Source organism: Malaclemys terrapin, chromosome 1 (assembly GCF_027887155.1).
Source record: "Malaclemys terrapin pileata isolate rMalTer1 chromosome 1, rMalTer1.hap1, whole genome shotgun sequence".
Classification (NCBI taxonomy): Eukaryota; Metazoa; Chordata; order Testudines; family Emydidae; genus Malaclemys; species Malaclemys terrapin.
Window position 1 is genome coordinate 85818933 of NC_071505.1, and position 19457 is coordinate 85838389.

Genomic DNA, 19457 nt, shown 5'->3' on the forward strand with positions numbered 1-19457 from the left:
CTGGGTTACCTGGAATGAGGCAAGGCTGGGTCCAAGGCAGGAGCAGGACTATGAACAAGGCAGGAGCAGGAACTATCTCAGCCATGGGCGAATGCTTTGAACAGCTGCTGAACTGCTGCTACTGTTGGGCTTAAGAGCCGGTTTGCTGACTCTTCCAACCAATCAGGTAGTGTAGTCAGTTAGACAGACTACTATAGCCCAGGTGCTTTCATTTGCTTGCCGAAAGACTGACTCAGCTACAGACCCTGATTCCTGACAATGATATTCTATTTACTGAGCAAATGGGAAGCAGATAGTATGTCCCAAAACAGAGATGTTTCCCTTTTTGGCATCACATGAAGTTGCTAAGATACAAAACTATGGCTTCCACGTTTTCATATATGAAGGACGATTTTATCTTTCCCAGATTCTTCCTAATTATGACATTTTATGGCTTGTGGGATATAGGAGGTCAGAGTAGATGATCATTGTGACACTGTATCCCATATTCTTCACAGTGATATTATTATGGCATAATTATGATGCATTTTGCACAAGACAGGTCACGTGAGATGTCATTGGAAAAGTTATGATTTGCTGAATATGATTATCCTATTTGTATGCATGCATATTTTTTGTATCTAAAGTTAGGAATACTGACTATGTAACTGTATTTCAAATGTGCTTACTTTGGGTGACACCCACAACTAGCCTTTCTGGTACAACAATGAAGAAGCCAGACAGTGCTGATGAGCCAACAGCAAAGACAATGGCTCCTTGAAGAACTTAGCCTTCCTGTAAACCTCCCCAGACAACCTATAAGTAATGGCTGCTATGACTCAGCAAGTTATGCCAGGGCATGTGACCAGGCCACATGACTGTGGACTCCATCTTGGGATGTCAGTGTTTTTCCACAAACTGAGTTTGGGACAAAGGGTTCCCGCCATATGCTAAAGCTATATAAGGCAGGGAGTGACATCATCCATTATTCTTCATTTGCCCACAACAGAACACCTCAGAGAAGCTCCTAAGTAAAAAGACTGAACTGGGGGAAGTTGGACCCAGGCTAAAGGGATTTCTAGCCTGTGTATGAAAAAACTGGGGATTTCAAGCTGCAAAGCAAGAGCAATTTGTACCTTGAGAATCTGCCAGCCTGCTTGTATCATCAGCCAGGATGAGAATTTGCTAATTCATATCCTCTCTTTCTAATATCTTAAGCTTAGTTTGTGTTTTTGTTTATTTACTAGGTAATCTGCTTTGATCTGTTTGCTATCACTTAAAATTTATCTTTTGTAATTAATAAACTTATTTTATGCTTTAACCTAAACCAGTAAATTTGGAGTGAAGTGCTTGGGAATCTTAGCTCAAGGAGCTGCTGCATTTCCTCTCCACATTGAGGGAGAGATGAACTCCAAGAGCTTACGCTGTACAGTTCCCTGTGCAGAGCAAGATGGTATAATTTTGGGTTTATACTCCAGAAGGCAGTGCATGCCTGGGAAGCTGGTGGTTTTCCTGGCTGTAACCTCTCTGTTGTTGGTTCATGCAGTGGCTGGTCAGGAAGCCTGCATGTCCCTGCCTGTGGGAATGCTGATGGAAGTGTAGGACCAGGAGCAGGTCTGCAGCTTGTCACAGCAGCACAGTGTGAAAGGGAGCCCGGGCTGGCGGGTCAGAGGGCTCAGCAGTACCCCAGTTTCAGGTGGCACCCTGGGGGGAACCCATCACAATCGTCATGGTTCCTTCTGGCCTTAAAATCTATTCTGTTGCTCTCAAAACGTAGGCCTCTTTTCCTGCCAGTTGCAATAATTCTGTCACAGATGTTGAAGAGTCCTAATTAAGTTCCCTTCACAGCCATTATTAGTCATTCCTTCTTTTTTGCATGGATTGAATCTTCAATGTCAAAATCAAATAGGCTGAGTTCATAGACTATTATTCAATTTTTCTTTATTTGAAGGTACTCCGAGGATCTAACTAGTTCTAGCTCTTAATTGAGTTTCTAACACTTTCACCCTGTTGACCCTTTTCAAATTATGTTCAGCAGTCTGAACATTTTCAGATTAGACCCTGTACTACCCCCTTGTGTAGTCAAGACATTTTCTGCTCAATATAACTGCCTATGCAGCTTAGTAACCACAACATTACTCTCTATTTTACCTTCTAATGGTGCCATATTAACATGAAGACTCACGGAATACTTCCATGAACTCTACTACAGTCTCCTCTTTCAGACAGATTTAGAAATTATGAGACCACAAGTCTGGGGCTCCCTGTCCCACCAATTATCTGATATTTTAGTCAGACTGGGTTATACATCAAATCTCTTCAGCCAGATTCAGCTGATGTAGTCACTGAAGAAAACAGAACTATGAACAATCACACCAGCTGAGAATCTGGTCTTTAATGCTATCTATTAGACAAAAGTTAATATTTTGAAAGCAGCATATCTGTTTTCCAAATAATTAAAGCTATTTTGCCTTGGGCCTATCCAAAAGTATGTTGTTCTTATGGAGCTTGAGATTTATTCCTCCATCCTAAAATGCATTACGCGGATTAAACAATCCTGTGAAATAGAACATGCAATATATATTTAGGATAAATTTTCAAGCTTAGGTGCCTAACATTACACATCTAAATCTACATTAAATCACCTAAATAAGTGGCCTGATTTTAAGGGTGCCGAGCAAGCAGGCCATGACTCTATATTTTTAAAGGTTATTATACTTTACCTTTAGACAAATGGATCTAACCTGCTTTCGGATGCACATACATCCTCCAACCTGCGCTGGTTCACGAGAACAGATCCAATAATTTTAAATGTTTTGTATCAAGTGCATGTCAATATTTAAAAACTACAACTTACCTCTGTCCTGATGCAGTTGCTATAGGTGATGGTCCATTAGGGGCACGTGGTTCTTCACAAGTACTCATTTCCATTATTACTTTATCCAGAGACTTGAAAAAAAAAACACAAAGAAATTTGGTACAAATTTCAATTTACTGCAGTAGATTAATAGATAACTTAGATACCTCATAATTAAAAAGTAGTAAGAACATTAAGTAAAAATCTTTCATATATATTCTCTGTCCATAACATTTTTGTAGAAAACCTTTAATAGAATACATAACCATTTACATTTTTGGACTTTTGTTTATACAGTGCTTATATCAGATATCATTTTTTTCTAACTCTCCTAAACTTTTGCGGTCATATATAAAAACTTCGTATACTTCTTGACTTCTAGTCAGGGAAATAGTTTATTCATCACACTGTAGTATATTTCTCAAAGGCTGAATTCTGAATGAGTATAAAATGAGGAAGACATTTGATTTTCTCTATACAGTCAGTCTTTCAGTGTGAAGGTTCACATAATATTAGCTTTTATGCCCTTTGAATTTTCTCTATAGTGTGTTTTTCTTTTCAGACATTTTTATTGGAAAGCGTTTGAAGCTGGTCTATTGTTGAAATGTATCAGTGGCCGCTAGACGTTTTGTTGATATCTTTAAAACATTTTGTATCTATAAGAAAATTGACAGAGATGAATTGTCAATAAATTTGCTATAATGGGTAGTTTTTGAGAATAAAATATTTAAGATTAATGGTCATCTTTGCCTTTATTTTTCATTATTGAGGCTGGACTTCTCAAAAAGGAGACTAAAGGAGTGAGGCACTCAAATCCCATTGATATTGAAGGATATAATAAAATAGCACAATTGCACCTTGCCAAATAATTTAACAAATGATAAAAAAACAAACCCACTATTCCCAGGAAGAGACCATCTAAATGCAGAAGCAGTCTCTTTGCCCCCGGATATTAAAAACGGTCATGGTTTAAATTTATAATAACGGCTAAGGAGAATCCCTATTTTTAAAACTCAGTTCCTGCAACCTCTTTCCCTCTGGCCTTGGCTACTGTAACTTTGCCTCCTCTTAAATCCATTCAAAACTTTGCTGTTAAGATTATCTTCTTGGCCCATCGTTCTGACATCACCACACCCATTATAAGTCTCTCCACTTGCTCGCCATTTCCACCACAAATATAAACATCTTGCCCTTATCTTCGGTACAACAATTTTGCGTTGTTGTACTGAATGGCTCAATTATCTCAATCAGCCATTGCCTTCACGCTTACATCAGCTTTCATCTCCCACTCCTCCAGTTCTCCCATAAACATCTTTGCACTTTTCTTCCATGCTGCCCATTATACATGGAATGCCTTTCCTCCTCCCCAAAAATTCATAAGCTTATTACCCGATTCCTCCTTAGGACTCATTTACTATGATGCCTACAGTGTGCTGCTAGCTGATATGGTGAGCTGAAACTACAGCTAATTGTTCACCGAGCTCAATGAACAACAAACAAACCCCATAAAAACAAAAGAAACTCCTAATGCACAGAAACTTAGTAGAACAGTTGACCTCTGGGTCATGTTTTGCAGGGTGGAAATGCGGGAAGGGGGAAATGTGTGGGTGTGGGGAGTGGGATGACCTAGGTAGTTTCCAGGCAATTTAGACTTCAATAGCATTTCTGAAAGCAGGATTTCAAGACTATGAGCTGTCATTCCATAACACAATCGATCCAACTCCTATATTTACTGTCTCTAAGGAAAATTAGGAGCAGCCTCAATATCATGCATATGTAGCTCCTGTTTCTCTCCCATCGTTTATGCACACTGGATCTGCTGGAGAAGGAACAGCAGCTTGCTCTCATAAGGCCACATTTCAAACAGCTACAGAGCTTTTCCCCTGGCTTTGGGTGCAACGGGGCCTTAGCAATGGAGTGTATAGCTAAACTTCCCCAAGTATATATATGGGTTTAGTTTGCCATGTTACAGAAGTGGGTCCAGACTTGCTAAGGTTGGATCTAGATCTGGACTTTTCCCAGGCTTCTGAGAGTGCTCAGATCTGAGATTTTGGTTCAGGCCCTTCTCTAGTTCCTCATGTCTTCCACCAATTACAAATTTTAACAAAGGAGCTGCCAGTTTCAAGCAGGACAGGGCTTGAGTGACAGGGCAGTTGAAAGCGCTGCCTGTGTCTGGATGTAGAACCAGATTGTTTAGGGGAAATGCTGCCTTCACCAGCAGAGGGCATGCTTAGAGGAGTGGACGGTGCAATGCCAGCTTACATGTATGTTCTTTCTATGCCCTTTTGGCATCGTAGGCGGGATGGCTCAGTTGGTCAGACACTCCACATGGTGAGGTGCTTGGTTGACCTTCAGAATGGGAGCAGTGTGCCCCTCTGGCTGCACACTGCAGCATATGCCCTGGGCACGTGACAGCGCTCCGTAGCTGCTGGGCTCTGCCTACTTGAGGCCATGATGCACAGACCAGCCCGATGACTTGGATGAATCCCCCACGAGGGCAAAAAAGAGAGAATCTGGATTGTTTGCACTGCACAGACCTCTTTGGACAGCCAGGTATTATAGATGAACAAGACCTATTAGCTCATCCAGTCCATCTCGGGGGAGACAGAGCATGACTGTTTCCTGCAGTATGTCTCCTGCGGTGCAGCTCCATAGGTCGTCTTAATGGCTTATCATCTACCTAACTAAAAACATATTTGATGCAGGCATTGTTAATAGCTCTAGGGCTCCTGTGGTGATTTTACAGTAAGGTCTTGTAGAAGTCATGCACATGTATTAACTTAGCCACCAAAATTCTAATTAGCCTTCAGTCAGATGGCTTTGGGGAAACACCTAATAAACCTTTATGGAAAAGACCTATGGAATATAATAGGAAATGTTATGCTCTGTGTAGGTTTGTGAACCTCCCTATAGATTTAACAGAGAATTACCTGTGCCTGCTGCAAAACTCTAGAGCAGTGGTTCTCAGCCAGGGGTCTGGGCCCCCCTGGGGGGCCACGGGCAGGTTTCAGGTGGTCCTCCAAGCATGGCCAGTGTTAGACTTGCTGGAGCCCAGGGCAGAAAACCAAAGCCCCGCTGCACAGGACTGCAGCCAGGGGCCCCGAGTCCCACCACCCGGGGCTGAAGCCAAAGCCTGCGCAACTTCGCTTTGTGGGTCTCCCCTGTGGTCTGGGGCCCCAGGCTTGCTACACCAGCCCTGGCTTTTATATGCAGAAAAACAGTTGTGGCACAGCTGGGCCGTGGAGTTTTGATAGCGTGTTGGGAGGGGCCTCAGAAAGAAAAAGGTTGAGAACCCCTGCTTTAGAGGCTGCTTCAAAAAAACCAACCAACACAAATGTTATACTACATCCTATAGCTTTTTAATTTCCAGAGATCCAAACTCCATTTCAATAGACCCTTATTTTTCATCCTTAGTACATCATACAGGACTTCTCCATAAAGGATGTGTGCTCTGTGCTTGGCTTTCTTTTTTAGATTCAGATCAATTTCTGGGGTAACATTGACTTCAGTGGAGTTAAACCAGGGATACATTTTGTCCATTTCCTCCTACATTTTTTTTTTCTTTTGTGGTTACTCAAGGAGCAAGGAACACAGTGTCAGGGTTCTGTATGCTGAGGTGCCAGGAACCTGACTCATCTGGTCTTTTTGAGGTAACCATCTCTAGTCTCTGCTGATCTAGGAATGTTATGGTGGCTTTAGTGTGCAATATGTGAAATAGCCACAAAGCGAAGCACTTCTCTTTCCTTTTCCAAACAGATGCTATGTAGGTGGCTCAGTAAAGTGATTCACTGGGACAGAACATAGTGGGTATGAATTACAGGCCAAGCTGCTCTCAATAACACCCTTGCAACTCCATAGGGGTGCAGGTGTAATATGGTGATTAATTGTGTCTCATCCCCCGCTAGTGGCTGGTCCAGAGAGAGGATAAAAACTTCCTATTGCTACCCGCCAATGGAGGCAATGCACACACAATCGTTTTATGACAAAAGTAAAAATAGAATTATCTAACTCAGCCTCCCTGCCCCTTCTGTTTGTTTCACTAATCTCTTAGGCCTTTTCTTAAAATAAGGTAATATGATCTTTGAAACAGGGACTGCATTTTACTATATGCCTGTATAGTACACAGCCCAATGGAGCCCCGACTTGATTGGGCTACTACAATACAAATAAACAATAGAGCTTGACTATGGGATTTCTCAAATAGATGCCTAATGCCTCCTCCCCATTCTCCACTAAAAGGGCTAGTAATCATTTTTATTTTAGAACAGAAAACTGCTACACAGTCTGTGCAAGAGTCCTCCTTGAAATTATTTTGCTTAACAAGTACAAATAGAAAGGGCAATTTAATCGTGAGCAAAGGCACTTAAAACATTTGCTACCATATTAAAAGATTGATTTCCTGAAAGCCTTTGTTTTTAACAAAAGACAATTGAGTTCTGGCAAGCGCACCACTAACTACTCGAGCTACCTAAATCATGTATACAGAGTATGCCAACTAACTGAAGGCTACTTAAGCTCAACCTTGCTGTGACAGAGTGCAGGGTGCAAACAGGTGAGCCTGCACTCTGATCACTTAGATATTAATTAGTTCCCCTGGAAAAAGCTGAAGGGGTAATTAGTCAATCAGGCTGGCTGAGTCAATTACCTCATAAGCCCATGGCTGACAAGAAGAGGCACAAGAAGGAAGTGCAAGAGGGGAGAGGGAGGAACAGAGCTAGCCAAGCCTAGCCACACAGAGGCTCAAAATAGGGATACCTCTGATTCCCTTAGGCCCTGGCAAGAGGGCCAAAAGCTAGGTTAATATTGTAAATAGACTGTTGCACGGGGATCATTGTGAAAAGAATGGCGGGAACTTAAAATAAAAGGACATAGTGAAGGCACAACCACAGGAGTCTGTGCAGTTTCTGAGGGGAGAAAGCAAGAGAGGAGCCTTGCCCAGTGATACTCGCCCTCAATTACACACATGCACCAAAAATAATGAGGTTGTGGTGATGTAATTGAGGGCAGAATTCGGCCAATAGCCTGAAGTGTCCCATCCTGGTGAATACATTGCTTTCTAGAAGAACCAGTGAGTTCCTGGTACATTCTATCATTGAATTATTAACTTTTCCTACCAATTCCCATTCATTAATCTGTTTGCAGGCAACTTATACAAATACTGAAGAAGTACCTCTATTAATAAACTCAGATGGAAACCGAATAATGAGAACCAGTGACTGTCAGCTAGTCTAGTTCTGGCTTCTCCAACCTCTCCTGAGAGGTTTGTAAGAAAAGAGATGGAGAACTGACAAATGGCAGCAATCCAGTTCTATTCATCTCCTAATTTTGTTGGGTTCTGACTACAACTAAAAACCAGGCTAAAGCCTTGGACATGTTTTAACTGTGTTGCAACTGGGTCAGGGGACAACCATGCTGTCACTGGGTCTCAGGGCTAGGTTACAGTCGTAGTGTGGAAAGGGCCTTAGAGAATAAAGTCAGACAAGAAGAAGGCAGGAACTTGCAATGAGACTAAAAGACAAATATCCATATTTCAGGTAAAGCTGAAATAAAAGAAATTATAGAAAAAACAGTTTTTCTAATGGGAATCAAGCAACAACCTAGAGACCCTTATCTTTTATAGGATAGGGATACATTCGTCAGAATGTTTTGCCATCTCCATCTGCTGGTAATCAAAGGACACACTGTACACACCAGCTAAGGTTTAAATTATTTCTAAATAACCTCAGGGAAAGTGTAAAACATTTTTTAAAAAGGAACGTATTTACAACTACTATCTGAAAGCCCACGCTATCAAAAAGGTATTGTGAGTCGGTATTGTCAGTGCAATAGCGCCCCTCTAGGCCAACCAGGGCATAGCCCCAGCTCACTCAGCTCAGTGGGGCTGTCAGTCTATTCTGGCTATCCCAGAATCTGGAAAATCCTCTCTGATCTCAGGTCCATCAGGAGAACTCAGCCACTCCACTGGGTTCCAGCTCAAAGCCCTCAAGCCGGAAAAGCAGGACCAGGGTTCACAGACTCTGACAGTGGCCTGAGCTCCTTCCTACCTTCCCCTGGGCCTCTGCAGGCTCTTCATGTTGGTCTGTTCATACCTTGTTGGAGTGTTGTCTCTGGGCAGCTCTTTAGCAGTTTGCTGACAGGAGTTTCTTTCTCCAGCCTGCTCACTCCTCCCGTGGCCCCTGTGCCCTTCTGCTTCCCAGACCTTTTATTCTCCCAGATGCTGTGAGGTTACCAATTATCACTGGCCAACAGTACCACTATTAAACCTTTGACTGCTGAGCCCGTGTGGGATACATGTACTGCATGACAGGTATTATTTGCAAAGTCATGTGTACAAAAAGCTGAAAATGGCAGAAAACTTAAAAATTGGATTGTAACAGACCACAAATTCCAGTGATATTCTAAACAAAAGGAGTTCTTAACCATGCTTGTAGCTGTTTCCATCACTTCATACTGACTCAACAGACATTCTAGTCTTCAGAGTGATGTCTGAGGTTATTGTGCATGCTGGTTGTGTTGTTCTGTAGGTGGCTGTGGTTTTTTGTATATGATTTGTGTTATGGTGGGAGAGGTGTGTGGCTGAGAACTTAAAAATTGGACACTAAAAGACCACAAAACCCAGTGATGATTCAACCTGGTGCTGTGCTGAACAAAAGAAGTTCAGCTATGATTGTAGCTGTTTCCATCACTTCACAATGACTCAGACATTTTAGGCTTCAGAGTGACATACAGAATGTGATTCCTGGGTTCATTTCAGAACTTACCAGACTGATTGGATGGTTTTTCAATTTTGTCCACGGTATCTGAAAGATAAAACATTATGCTAAAGCAAATCAAACAAACATTGAAGAAAATACATAGTAATCAAGATATCTGTTTATCATTTTTATTTTCTAGATATAAACATAAAATTTACACTGAACTGCTTGACTTGCATGTGATCTTTTGAAGCTAGTACAAATAATAAATAATTTTGTGAGAGAAATATACATCATATAACACACAAAGTCATGTGGCCACAAGGAAAGGTAGCTTAGGAGCTACTGCTGGCAGAAAGGAAAAAGGACCAAAAAAATTAATCTGTCTCTTTAATTCTGTGTTGCCAGACATAAGAAAAGTCCAACCGTTTTTCACATTCCTTCCTTAAAAACAAAACAAAAACCCAATTTGCTATGTTACGATATAAATCACGATAGCTTGCTTTCTCAATTCCCATTCTAGCATGGTTTGGGAGAGAGGATAGTAGTAGGGTTGTGTATCACATCACTTCCTAGCAAGAAAGACTGAAGGAGCATTGTCCACTGGCTCCAGAGAGTTATGTCCAGTTTTCAACCAGAGTATGTCACCATAACATATGGCCTCTGATGGATGGGAAAGGATTAAAAAAAAAAGTGATACCAGATGAAAGAAAGTGGCAGAAAAAAATACAGAACATCAGAGTTACAAATACAAGAGTTACGAACTGACCGGTCAATCACACACCTTATTGGAAACCAGAAGTATGCAATAAAAAGCAAATACTATACAGCACAGCACTGTGTTAAACTATTAAAAAATAAAGGGAAAGTTAAAAAAAAAAAAAAAAGATTTGACAAATTGTTTGTGCTTGTTTCATTTAAATTAAGGTGGTTAAAAGCAGCATTTTTCTTCTGCATAGAAAAGTTTCTAAGCTGTATTAAGTCAACGTTCAGTTGTAAACTTTTGAAAGAACAACCATAACGTTTTGTTCAGAGTTACAAACATTTCAGAATTATGAACAACATCCATTCCCGAAGTGTTCGTAACTGAGGTTCTACTGTAACACACAAGAACAATTAAAACAGATGGTATGACATAGCCAAAGGAAACTCCAGTAGCTTTCTCTGCAAAAATATATACTCCCTTGCTCCATTTCAAAGTGCGTATGAGGAAAATTCCACTTGGATAAAGAAAAAATAAATTAAATCACTGCTCATTTTCATTGCTTCGGTCATAGTCTTATGAGGGATAACAATTAAGAAAATTTTCTACTATCTAATGCCTCCATCTTCTTTTTATGAAACTGTTAAACACCTACAACAAATTTTTAACATTATGAAATTCAGAATTAGCAATTTTCAGACTTCTTGAAAATAAGTTTTAAGAAGGCAGAAAAGACGAAAAAGGGAGAAAGTCTTCCTTAATTACTGTTTCAACATAATAAAATGCTCACCCTAATAGCTGCTTTATTGCAAAAGACCTTGTTTATAGCAAGCCATGTTGGAAGATCCAGCATGTTCTGAAGCACCTCTTCATCCAACTCTAAATTGGTCAGCTGACCTTCCCCCTTTAGTGTGCTCAGATTGATCTTGTCAGGTGACAGGTTTTTGGTGAACCTAAAAGAGAATACGCATTAAAGCGTAAGTTAATGTCACATAAAGCAATTAGTTATCCATGTCACAGGTCACAATTTATATAAATCAGCAAAGTAATAAACTGAAAAGAACAGGCTTCAAAGTACAGTTTGACCTTAAAATTGACATGGTAAAAATGGCCCGGAGGGTTTCACTGTTATTTGTCCCTCAATGACTTCCATATCAAATCTGCTCGTTTACAAGTAAACAAATGGACTCAACAATTAAGATGTGTTCTTTCTGGCTTGTCTGTCTTCAGGAATAAAGATTCTGTACCTAGAATTTAGCTAACAATTCTTTTGACGTTGTATGAGCCAGAACAGAATTCAGCTCATTCTCCTTTGAACTGTTTTGGCTCTGTAGGGCTAACAGGAGAAACACTAGTGAAAATGTATTTTTTCCTTAAATAAGCAGATATGACTATGAATAAACTCAGGTGGCACATCTTTAGAGTAAGAAGGTTTTATTTTTACAAAGTCACTTTTCTGACTTTATTTGCACTTTAAGCTTGACAAAAATCTTGTATAAATTATTCTTAAAATATTCATTAGGGTTTAATTTCAGAATTTATCAAAAACATACGGTAGAAACTGTTTTGTTGCATAGGATTCTGGTGTATTTACAATGTAGCAATTCAAAGACAGGATTATAAATCCTACCATAAGTGCTTTTTTGTCAGAGTATACTTTGAAGTGTCATGATCCGACTACACTGCAAGATCTTCTGTATATTTTTAAAATTGAGAAATCTCAAAGATGACACACATACTGTACATATTACTTTTTTATTAAAAGGCATAATAATTTACTTAAATCAGCATAACAGCCCATGTGATTGTGCCAATCAGCGCATAGCCTAGTGATGTATGGCAAAACCGAGGGGTGCTTGGCGAAACTTACCTATCTACCTAAGTTCTTATATCACACGTATCACGTTTTATCTGCTTTGCTGGATCAGAGCCTGAGTGCCTAACTTTCTGCCACAGAAGTTTGTTTTTGATTCACAACCTGGACTCTCATTTTACAGCTTCAGATAGTACATCACCACGTCCACTGAATGTGTTTTGGGTCCTTTCAGTAGCAGATTGTCACTTGTCGGTCTTTGCCAGAAGGATGGGGAAAACATTCTAGGAATCACCACTTTGCTGCTGTGTCCATGCCAGGTACAGCTCATATGTTTTCTCTGAACAGGGAGAGACTGATTCCTAAGAAAACTGTCAGGTTCTCTGTTAAGCTAGGGTTTTGTTTGTTTGTTTTTTTCTTTTCATGCTTTTTTCCCCACTAATCTCCAATTACTGCTGAAAATACCTGGCAGTCACTTTCCCTGTTTGATTGTTACATCATGTTCTGGTTTCAGAGTAGCAGCCGTGTTAGTCTGTATCCGCAAAAAGAACAGGAGTACTTGTGGCACCTTAGAGACTAACAAATTTATTAGAGCATAAGCTTTCGTGGACTACAGCCCACTTCTTCGGATGCATTGGGGGTATCAAAATTTATAAGCACATTACCCTGCTTAACAAAAAACAAAATGCCCAACACACAGTCAACAGTTTAAGTTTTCTGTTAGGGACATGGGATATCATAGAATATCAGGGTTGGAAGGGATCTCAGGAGGTCATCTAGTCCAACCCCCTGCTCAAAGCAGGACCAATCCCCAACTAAATCATCTCAGCCAGGACTTTGTCAAGCCTGACCTTAAAAACCTCTAAGGAAGGAGATTCCACCACCTCCCTAGGTAACCCATTTCAGTGCTTCACCACCCTCCTTGTGAAAAAGTTTTTCCTAATATCCAACCTAAACCTCCCCCACTGCAACTTGAGACCATTACTCCTTGCTCTGTCATCTGCTACCACTGAGAACAGTCTAGATCCATCCTCTTTGGAACCCCCTTTCAGTTAGTTGAAAGCAGCTATCAAATCCCCCCTCATTCTTCTCTTCTGCAGACAAAACCGTCCCAGTTCCCTCAGCCTTTCCTCACAAGTCATGTGCTCCAGTCCCCTAATCATTTTTGTTGCCCTCCACTGGACTCTTTCCAATTTTTCCACATCCTTCTTGTACTGTGGGGCCCAAAACTGGACACAGTACTCCAGATGAGGCCTCACCAATGTCAAATAGAGGGGAATGATCACGTCCCTCGATCTGCTGGCAATGTCCCTACTTATACAGCCCAAAATGCCGTTCACCTTCTTGGCAACAAGGGCACACTGTTGACTAATATCCAGCTTCTCGTCCATTGTAACCCCCAGGTCCTTTTCTGCAGAACTGCTGCCTAGCCATTCGGTCCCTAGTCTGTAGTAGTGCATGGGATTCTTCGGTCCTAAGTGCAGGACTCTGCACTTGTCCTTGTTGAACCTCATCAGATTTCTTTTGGACCAATCCTCTAATTTGTCTAGGTCCCTCTGTATCCTATCCCTACCCTCCAGCGTATCTACCACTCCTCCCAGTTTAGTGTCATCTGCAAACTTGCTGAGGGTGCAGTTCACACCATCCTCTAGATCATTAATGAAGATATTGAACAAAACTGGCCCCAGGACCGACCCTTGGGGCACTCCGCTTGATACCAGCTGCCAACTAGACATGCAGCCATTGATCGCTACCCGTTGAGCCCGACGATTTAGTCAGCTTTCTATCCACCTTATAGTCCATTCATCTTGCCCATACTTCTTTAACTTGCTGGCAAGAATACCGTGGGAGACCGTATCAAAAGCTTTGCTAAAGTCAAGGAATAACACGTCCACTGCTTTCCCCTCAGCCACAGAGCCAGTTATCTCATCATAGAAAGCAATTAGGTTAGTCAGGCATGACTTGCCCTGGGTGAATCCATGCTGACTGTTCCTGATCACTTTCCTCTCTTCTAAGTGCTTCAGAATTGATTCCTTGAGGAATCCTTGTCCTCTTTCTTATTTTCCACACTCCCATTTTTGTGTAATTTGCAAATCATCATTACTGATGATTTTATGTTGTCTTCCAGGTCATTGATAAAAGTGTTAAACAGCGAAGGGCCAAGAACCAGTCATGTCACTCAACCAGGCATCATAACCACATAGAATCCCACCACTGCCTACCAGTTTAAGCACAACTTTATATTTTCAAGACTAAGAAGAATGCAAGAAACAGTTTTAGATTCACTGATTTCAAGGCCAGAGGGGACCATTGTGATAATCTAATCTGACCTTCTGTAGAACTTCCCCAAAATAATTCCTAGAGTACATCTTTTAGAAAAACAGTGAATCTTGATTTAAACATTGTCAGTGATGGAGAATCCAGCCTGACATTTGCTATATTATTCCAGTGGTTAATTACTCTCACTGTTAAAAATGTACACCTTATTTTCAGTCTGAATTTGTCTAGCTTCAACTTCCAGCTATTGGATCAAATTACACCTTTCTCTGCTAGATTGAAGAGCTCATTGTTGAACATTTGTTATACAAGTACAGACTTCTAGACCATAATCAAGTCACCCCTGAACCTTCTCTTCGTAAAGCTAAACAGATCAAGCTCCTTGAATATACCACTATTAGGCATATTTTTTATCATTTAATCATTCTCATGGCTCTTCTCTGAACCCTCCACCCCAGTTTATCAACATCTTTCTTGAATTGTGGACACCAGAACTGAACATAGTATTCCGGCAGCAGTCACACCAGTGCCAATGCAGAGATAAAATAACCTCTGTATTTCTACTCAAGATTCCCTTGTTTATACATCCCAGGATCGCATTAGCTCCTTTGGCCATAGCATCACACTGGGAGTTCATGTTCAGCTGATTATCCACCAGGACCCTCAAATCTTTTTCATAGTCACTGCTCCCTGTGAGGGTTCTCCATCCCGTAAATATGGCCTACATTCTTTGTTCCTAGATGTATACTTTTACATTTAGCCATATAGAAACACAGTTTCCTTGCACCCAGTTTATCAAGCAATCCAGATTGCTTTGTAGCAGTGACTTGTCCTCTTTGTTATTTTCCACTCCCCCATTTTTGTGTAATTTTCAAACTTTATTACTGATGATTTTATGTTGTCTTCCAGGTCATTGATAAAAGTGTTAAACAGTGTAGGGCCAAGAACCAATCCCTGTGGGACCCCACTGGAAACACACCTTGATGATGATTCCAGATTTGCAATTACATTTTGAGAACTATCAGTTAGCTAGGTTTTATTCCATTTAATGTGTGTTATGTTAATTTTATATCATTCTAATTTTTTAATCAAAATGTCGTGTTACCAAGTCAAATGCCTTACAGATGTCTATGTATATTACATCAATGCTAATACCTTTATCAACCAAACCTGTAATCTCAACCCCAAAAAACTCAAGTTAGTTTAACAGCATTCATTTTCTATAAACCCATGTTGATTTGAATTAATTACGTTAGCTTCCTTTAATTCTTTATTAACTGAGTCCCATATCAGCCACTCCATTATCTTGCCTGGGATAGATATCAAGCTGACAGGCTTCTAATTACGCAGGTCATCCCATTTACACTTTTTAAAAATCGGCACATTCGTTTTTTCTAGTCTTCTGGAACTTCCCCAGTGCTCCAACTGAAACCCATTTAGTTAGAGAGATGTGTTTTGTTTTTTAAAGAGAGAGATTGTTCATTCCTTAAAGATTTTTTTAAAGAGATTTCTTTTCTGAATATGTCAAGTTTGTGATTACCTAGCAACTTCATTTTTTTTTAAATGTAGATAAACCTAGACAAATTGCTTCTGGTTGAATTATAATTTTATTTCTTAGTTATTTAATAACTATTATTCAGAAACAAAATCTGGAGCAACTGTAAAGGTGACCACAATTATTTTCAAGGTTATGAAGAGAAGCTTACTCACCCTGTGCAGTAACTGTGGTTCTTTGAGATGTGTCCTTATGGGTGCTCCACTCTAGGCATGCTTGCATCCCCTGTGCCTCAGCATAGAGATTTTAGGTAGCAGTGTCCGTTCGGCTTGCACATGTGCTGTCCCCATCTCATGCCCTGCACCAGGGTTATATAGCGCTGTAACGGGCGAACCACCCTCAGTTTCTTTCCTGCCACAGAACCCATTGGAATGAGCTCGGAAGCAGAGGAGAGGAGAGCGAGTAGTGGAGCACCCACGGGGAACACACCTCGAACAACCACCGTTACTGCACAGAGCGAGTAACCTTCTCCTCTTCTTCGAGTAGTGTCCCTATAGATGCTCCACTCTACACGACTCTGAAGCAGTACCCCTAATGAAGGGGTGGGGCTTCAGAGTTAAGTTAAAAATTGAGGATAAGACATTAGAGACAAATATGGTATTGGATGCTGAATCATGAGTAACTGCATAATGTTCAGCAAATGTATGAGCAAATGTGGCTCTACATATTTCTGTGACTGGAACATTCTGGAGGAAGGCTATGTAAGGTTATGTAAATGACAAGGAATCTCGTGGAGTGAGTTCATACTCTAGAATAAGGTTGAAAATTCCTCTACTATCCCTGTGAGACCAATAGTGGTAGGAAATGCAGCTCAATATCCATCTAGAGTCTCTTTGGAAATTGAGGATCCCTTAGATCTGTCCGCAATGGAGAGAAATTGTCTGGGAGATTTCCTGAAGGGCTTAGCCCTATCTAAATAAAAGGCTAATGCGCTCCTGACATCAAGTGTGTGAAATGTCGCATCTCTTTTGTCTCGTGACTTCGGAAAGACAACTGGGAGGTGGATTAATTGGTTTATGTGGAAGTCCAAAGATATTTTTGGTAGGAATTTGGGGGGTGGTCATAGTGTGATCTTGTCTTTAAAGAGATTGTAAAAGGGAGGTACACCATTAGAGCCCTTATCTCTTCCACTCTTTGAGCAGAAGTAATTGCTGCTAGAAATGCGATGTGGAAGGGAGCAGGTGGCCATGAGTTCAAAGGGAGGTCTTGTAAAATACTGGAGGATAAAGTTGTGATCCCCTGCCAATGTGGGGCAGCTGATTTTGAGAAAAGGCTACCCAGACCTTTGAGAAAACTTCTTGTTGTGGGATGAGCAAAAACAGAATAACCCTCTATCTTATGATGGAAGGCCAAGACAGCTGCAAGGTGCGCCTTTACGGAGTTCAGAAACAATCCTGACCTTTTTAGTTCTAGGATGTAATCTAGCACAAATGACAATGGAAAAGACATTGGAGGAATGTGCCTCGAATCACTCCAGAATTTGGATCTCTTCCACTTTTGGATATGTATGTGTGTCACAAGTAGTGTGTTTCCTGCTATGTAAAAGCACCACCTTTACATCCTCATTTCTAACCCCTCAAACCATTGACCAGCCATGTCTTGAGCTGGAAAACCTGGAGATTGGGATGATGGACCTGGCCAGCACCCTAAAAGAGGAGATGAGGAACAGGTTGCAGAGTGATTGGCTGGCAAACAGCCAGCTAAGAATGGTAGGAGAACCATGTTTGTCTTGACCATGTGGGTACTACAAGTATAACCCTGGCTTTTTCTCCCTCTATCTTGATCAGGACCTTGGGTATTAGAGGAATCGGTGGAAATGCATAGAAAAGACTTCTGTTGCATTGCAGGAGAAAGATATCTCCAGGAGAGTGGTGACTCTAACTGGCTCTGGAGCAGAACTGGGAGCATTTCTTGTTTTTGACTGTGGCAAATAAATCTCTTTGGGATGCTCCAGCATAGAAATGTGTGATGGAGAATGAAGAGGTTTATTTCCCATTCATGAACCTGGAAGAAGTGTTTGCAGAGAGTATCTGCCATGGTGTTTTGTATATCCAGAAGGTAAAACTGCTGAGATGTTGATGTGGTGACGAATGCACCAATTCCAAAATTTCACTGCTTCGGCACAGAAGGAAGGTGATCTCTCTCCTCCCTGGTGGTTTATATAATATATAGATGAGATGTTATCTACCATGTTCTTTATATGCTTGCCCCTGGTCAGTGGGAGGAAATGCGTGCAATCATTTCTGACTGCTCTGAGTTCCAGCAAATTGATATGTAGAGTGGACTCGAGTGGAGATCACCTGCCTTGAATAGCGTGGATGCTCAGGTGGGCTCCCCATCCCAATAAGAATGCACCCAATGTTAATACCAATGTTGGGGAGGGGATTAGCGAAAGGAACCCCTGAACGATCATTGTGAGGGTCTTTTCACCAGTTGAGGGACTTTTTGACTATTGAGGGCATCGAGAGAAGTTTATTTAAGCTGGGTTTGCTTGAGAAGACTGTTCTGAGCCACTCTGCAGTGCATGTGAAGTCTCATTTGATTTATTACAAAGGTGCTCACAGTCACGTGTCCCAGTAGCTGGAGACAGTTTCTGGCCGACGTGAGGGGGCTGATCTTGACAGTCCAGGTCAAATTTACCATAGTGTTGAACCTATGTGAGGGGAGGAATGCTTTGGAGTTAATGTGGACATTCAATTATATCCCAGTCGGAGGAATAGGTCCATGGCCTTTTGTGTGCCCATCAAACCCTCACTGAAGGAGTATGCTTTAAGCAGGCAATTGGCTAAGTATGGGAAGAGCATCATTCATTCCTTGTTTGCGAAGATGTGCCACTACCACAGAAAGGACCTTTGAGAATGCTCTCTGGGAATGGATGATAGACCGAATGGGAGCACCTTGTATTGAAAGCAATCCTGACCCAGAATGAATAGTAACCTTCTGCAGGTTGGGTGGATCACAATATTGAAGTAAGCGTCCTACACATCAGTGGTAAGTCACAGGGATGTACTGGCCGCTGCTTCCTGCAGCTCCCATTGGCTGGGAATGGCGAACCGTGGCCACTGAGAGCTGCAGAGAGCTGTGCCTGCAGACGGTCAACGTCAGCGAAATGTCTCGTGGCTCGCATGCAGATTACCCTGATGGGCCACACGTGGCCCGCAGGTTGCCCACCACTGCTGTAGATCTAGGGCCCAGAACCAGTCCCCTGGGTCCAGAGATGGAATTATTGCTACGTGAGTTACCAATTTGAATTGCTGAACCTTTACAAATTTGTTCAGTGATCTTAGATCTAGAATGGGTCTCCAACTGCTGTTCTTTTTCAGTACTATGAAATACTTGGAGTAGAATCCCCTCTGTGCTGTGTGGGAACAGGTTCTATAGAACCCAGCTTCAGTATAGAATTGTTTTCCTGTCATAGAAGGTGCTTGTGAGATGGTCCTTGAAGTGGGATAGGGAGCGGGGTGGAAAGGGAGGTAAAATGGATAGAATATCCTGTAGAATGAGCTCCAACACTCACTTGTCCATAATTATGTGTTCCCAGTTTTGACGAAAAAGAGCAAGATAGTCGCCGAAGCAAA

At 41.4% G+C, this 19457-nt stretch overlaps 1 protein-coding gene across 5 annotated transcripts in view; it reads right to left on the reverse strand.

The window, feature by feature from the left end:
• The window catches only part of BLTP3B (bridge-like lipid transfer protein family member 3B), an 80120-nt gene that overhangs the window by 38595 nt on the left and 22068 nt on the right, over nt 1-19457 (reverse strand). For all 5 annotated transcript variants that reach the window (XM_054028778.1, XM_054028780.1, XM_054028779.1 and 2 more), the window contains 3 exons: nt 11025-11187; nt 9598-9636; nt 2837-2928 (listed from right to left, as the gene is read on the reverse strand). In XM_054028778.1, the coding sequence (XP_053884753.1) occupies nt 2837-2928; nt 9598-9636; nt 11025-11187 (294 nt within the window). The remainder of the gene's footprint in view (nt 1-2836; nt 2929-9597; nt 9637-11024; nt 11188-19457) is intronic.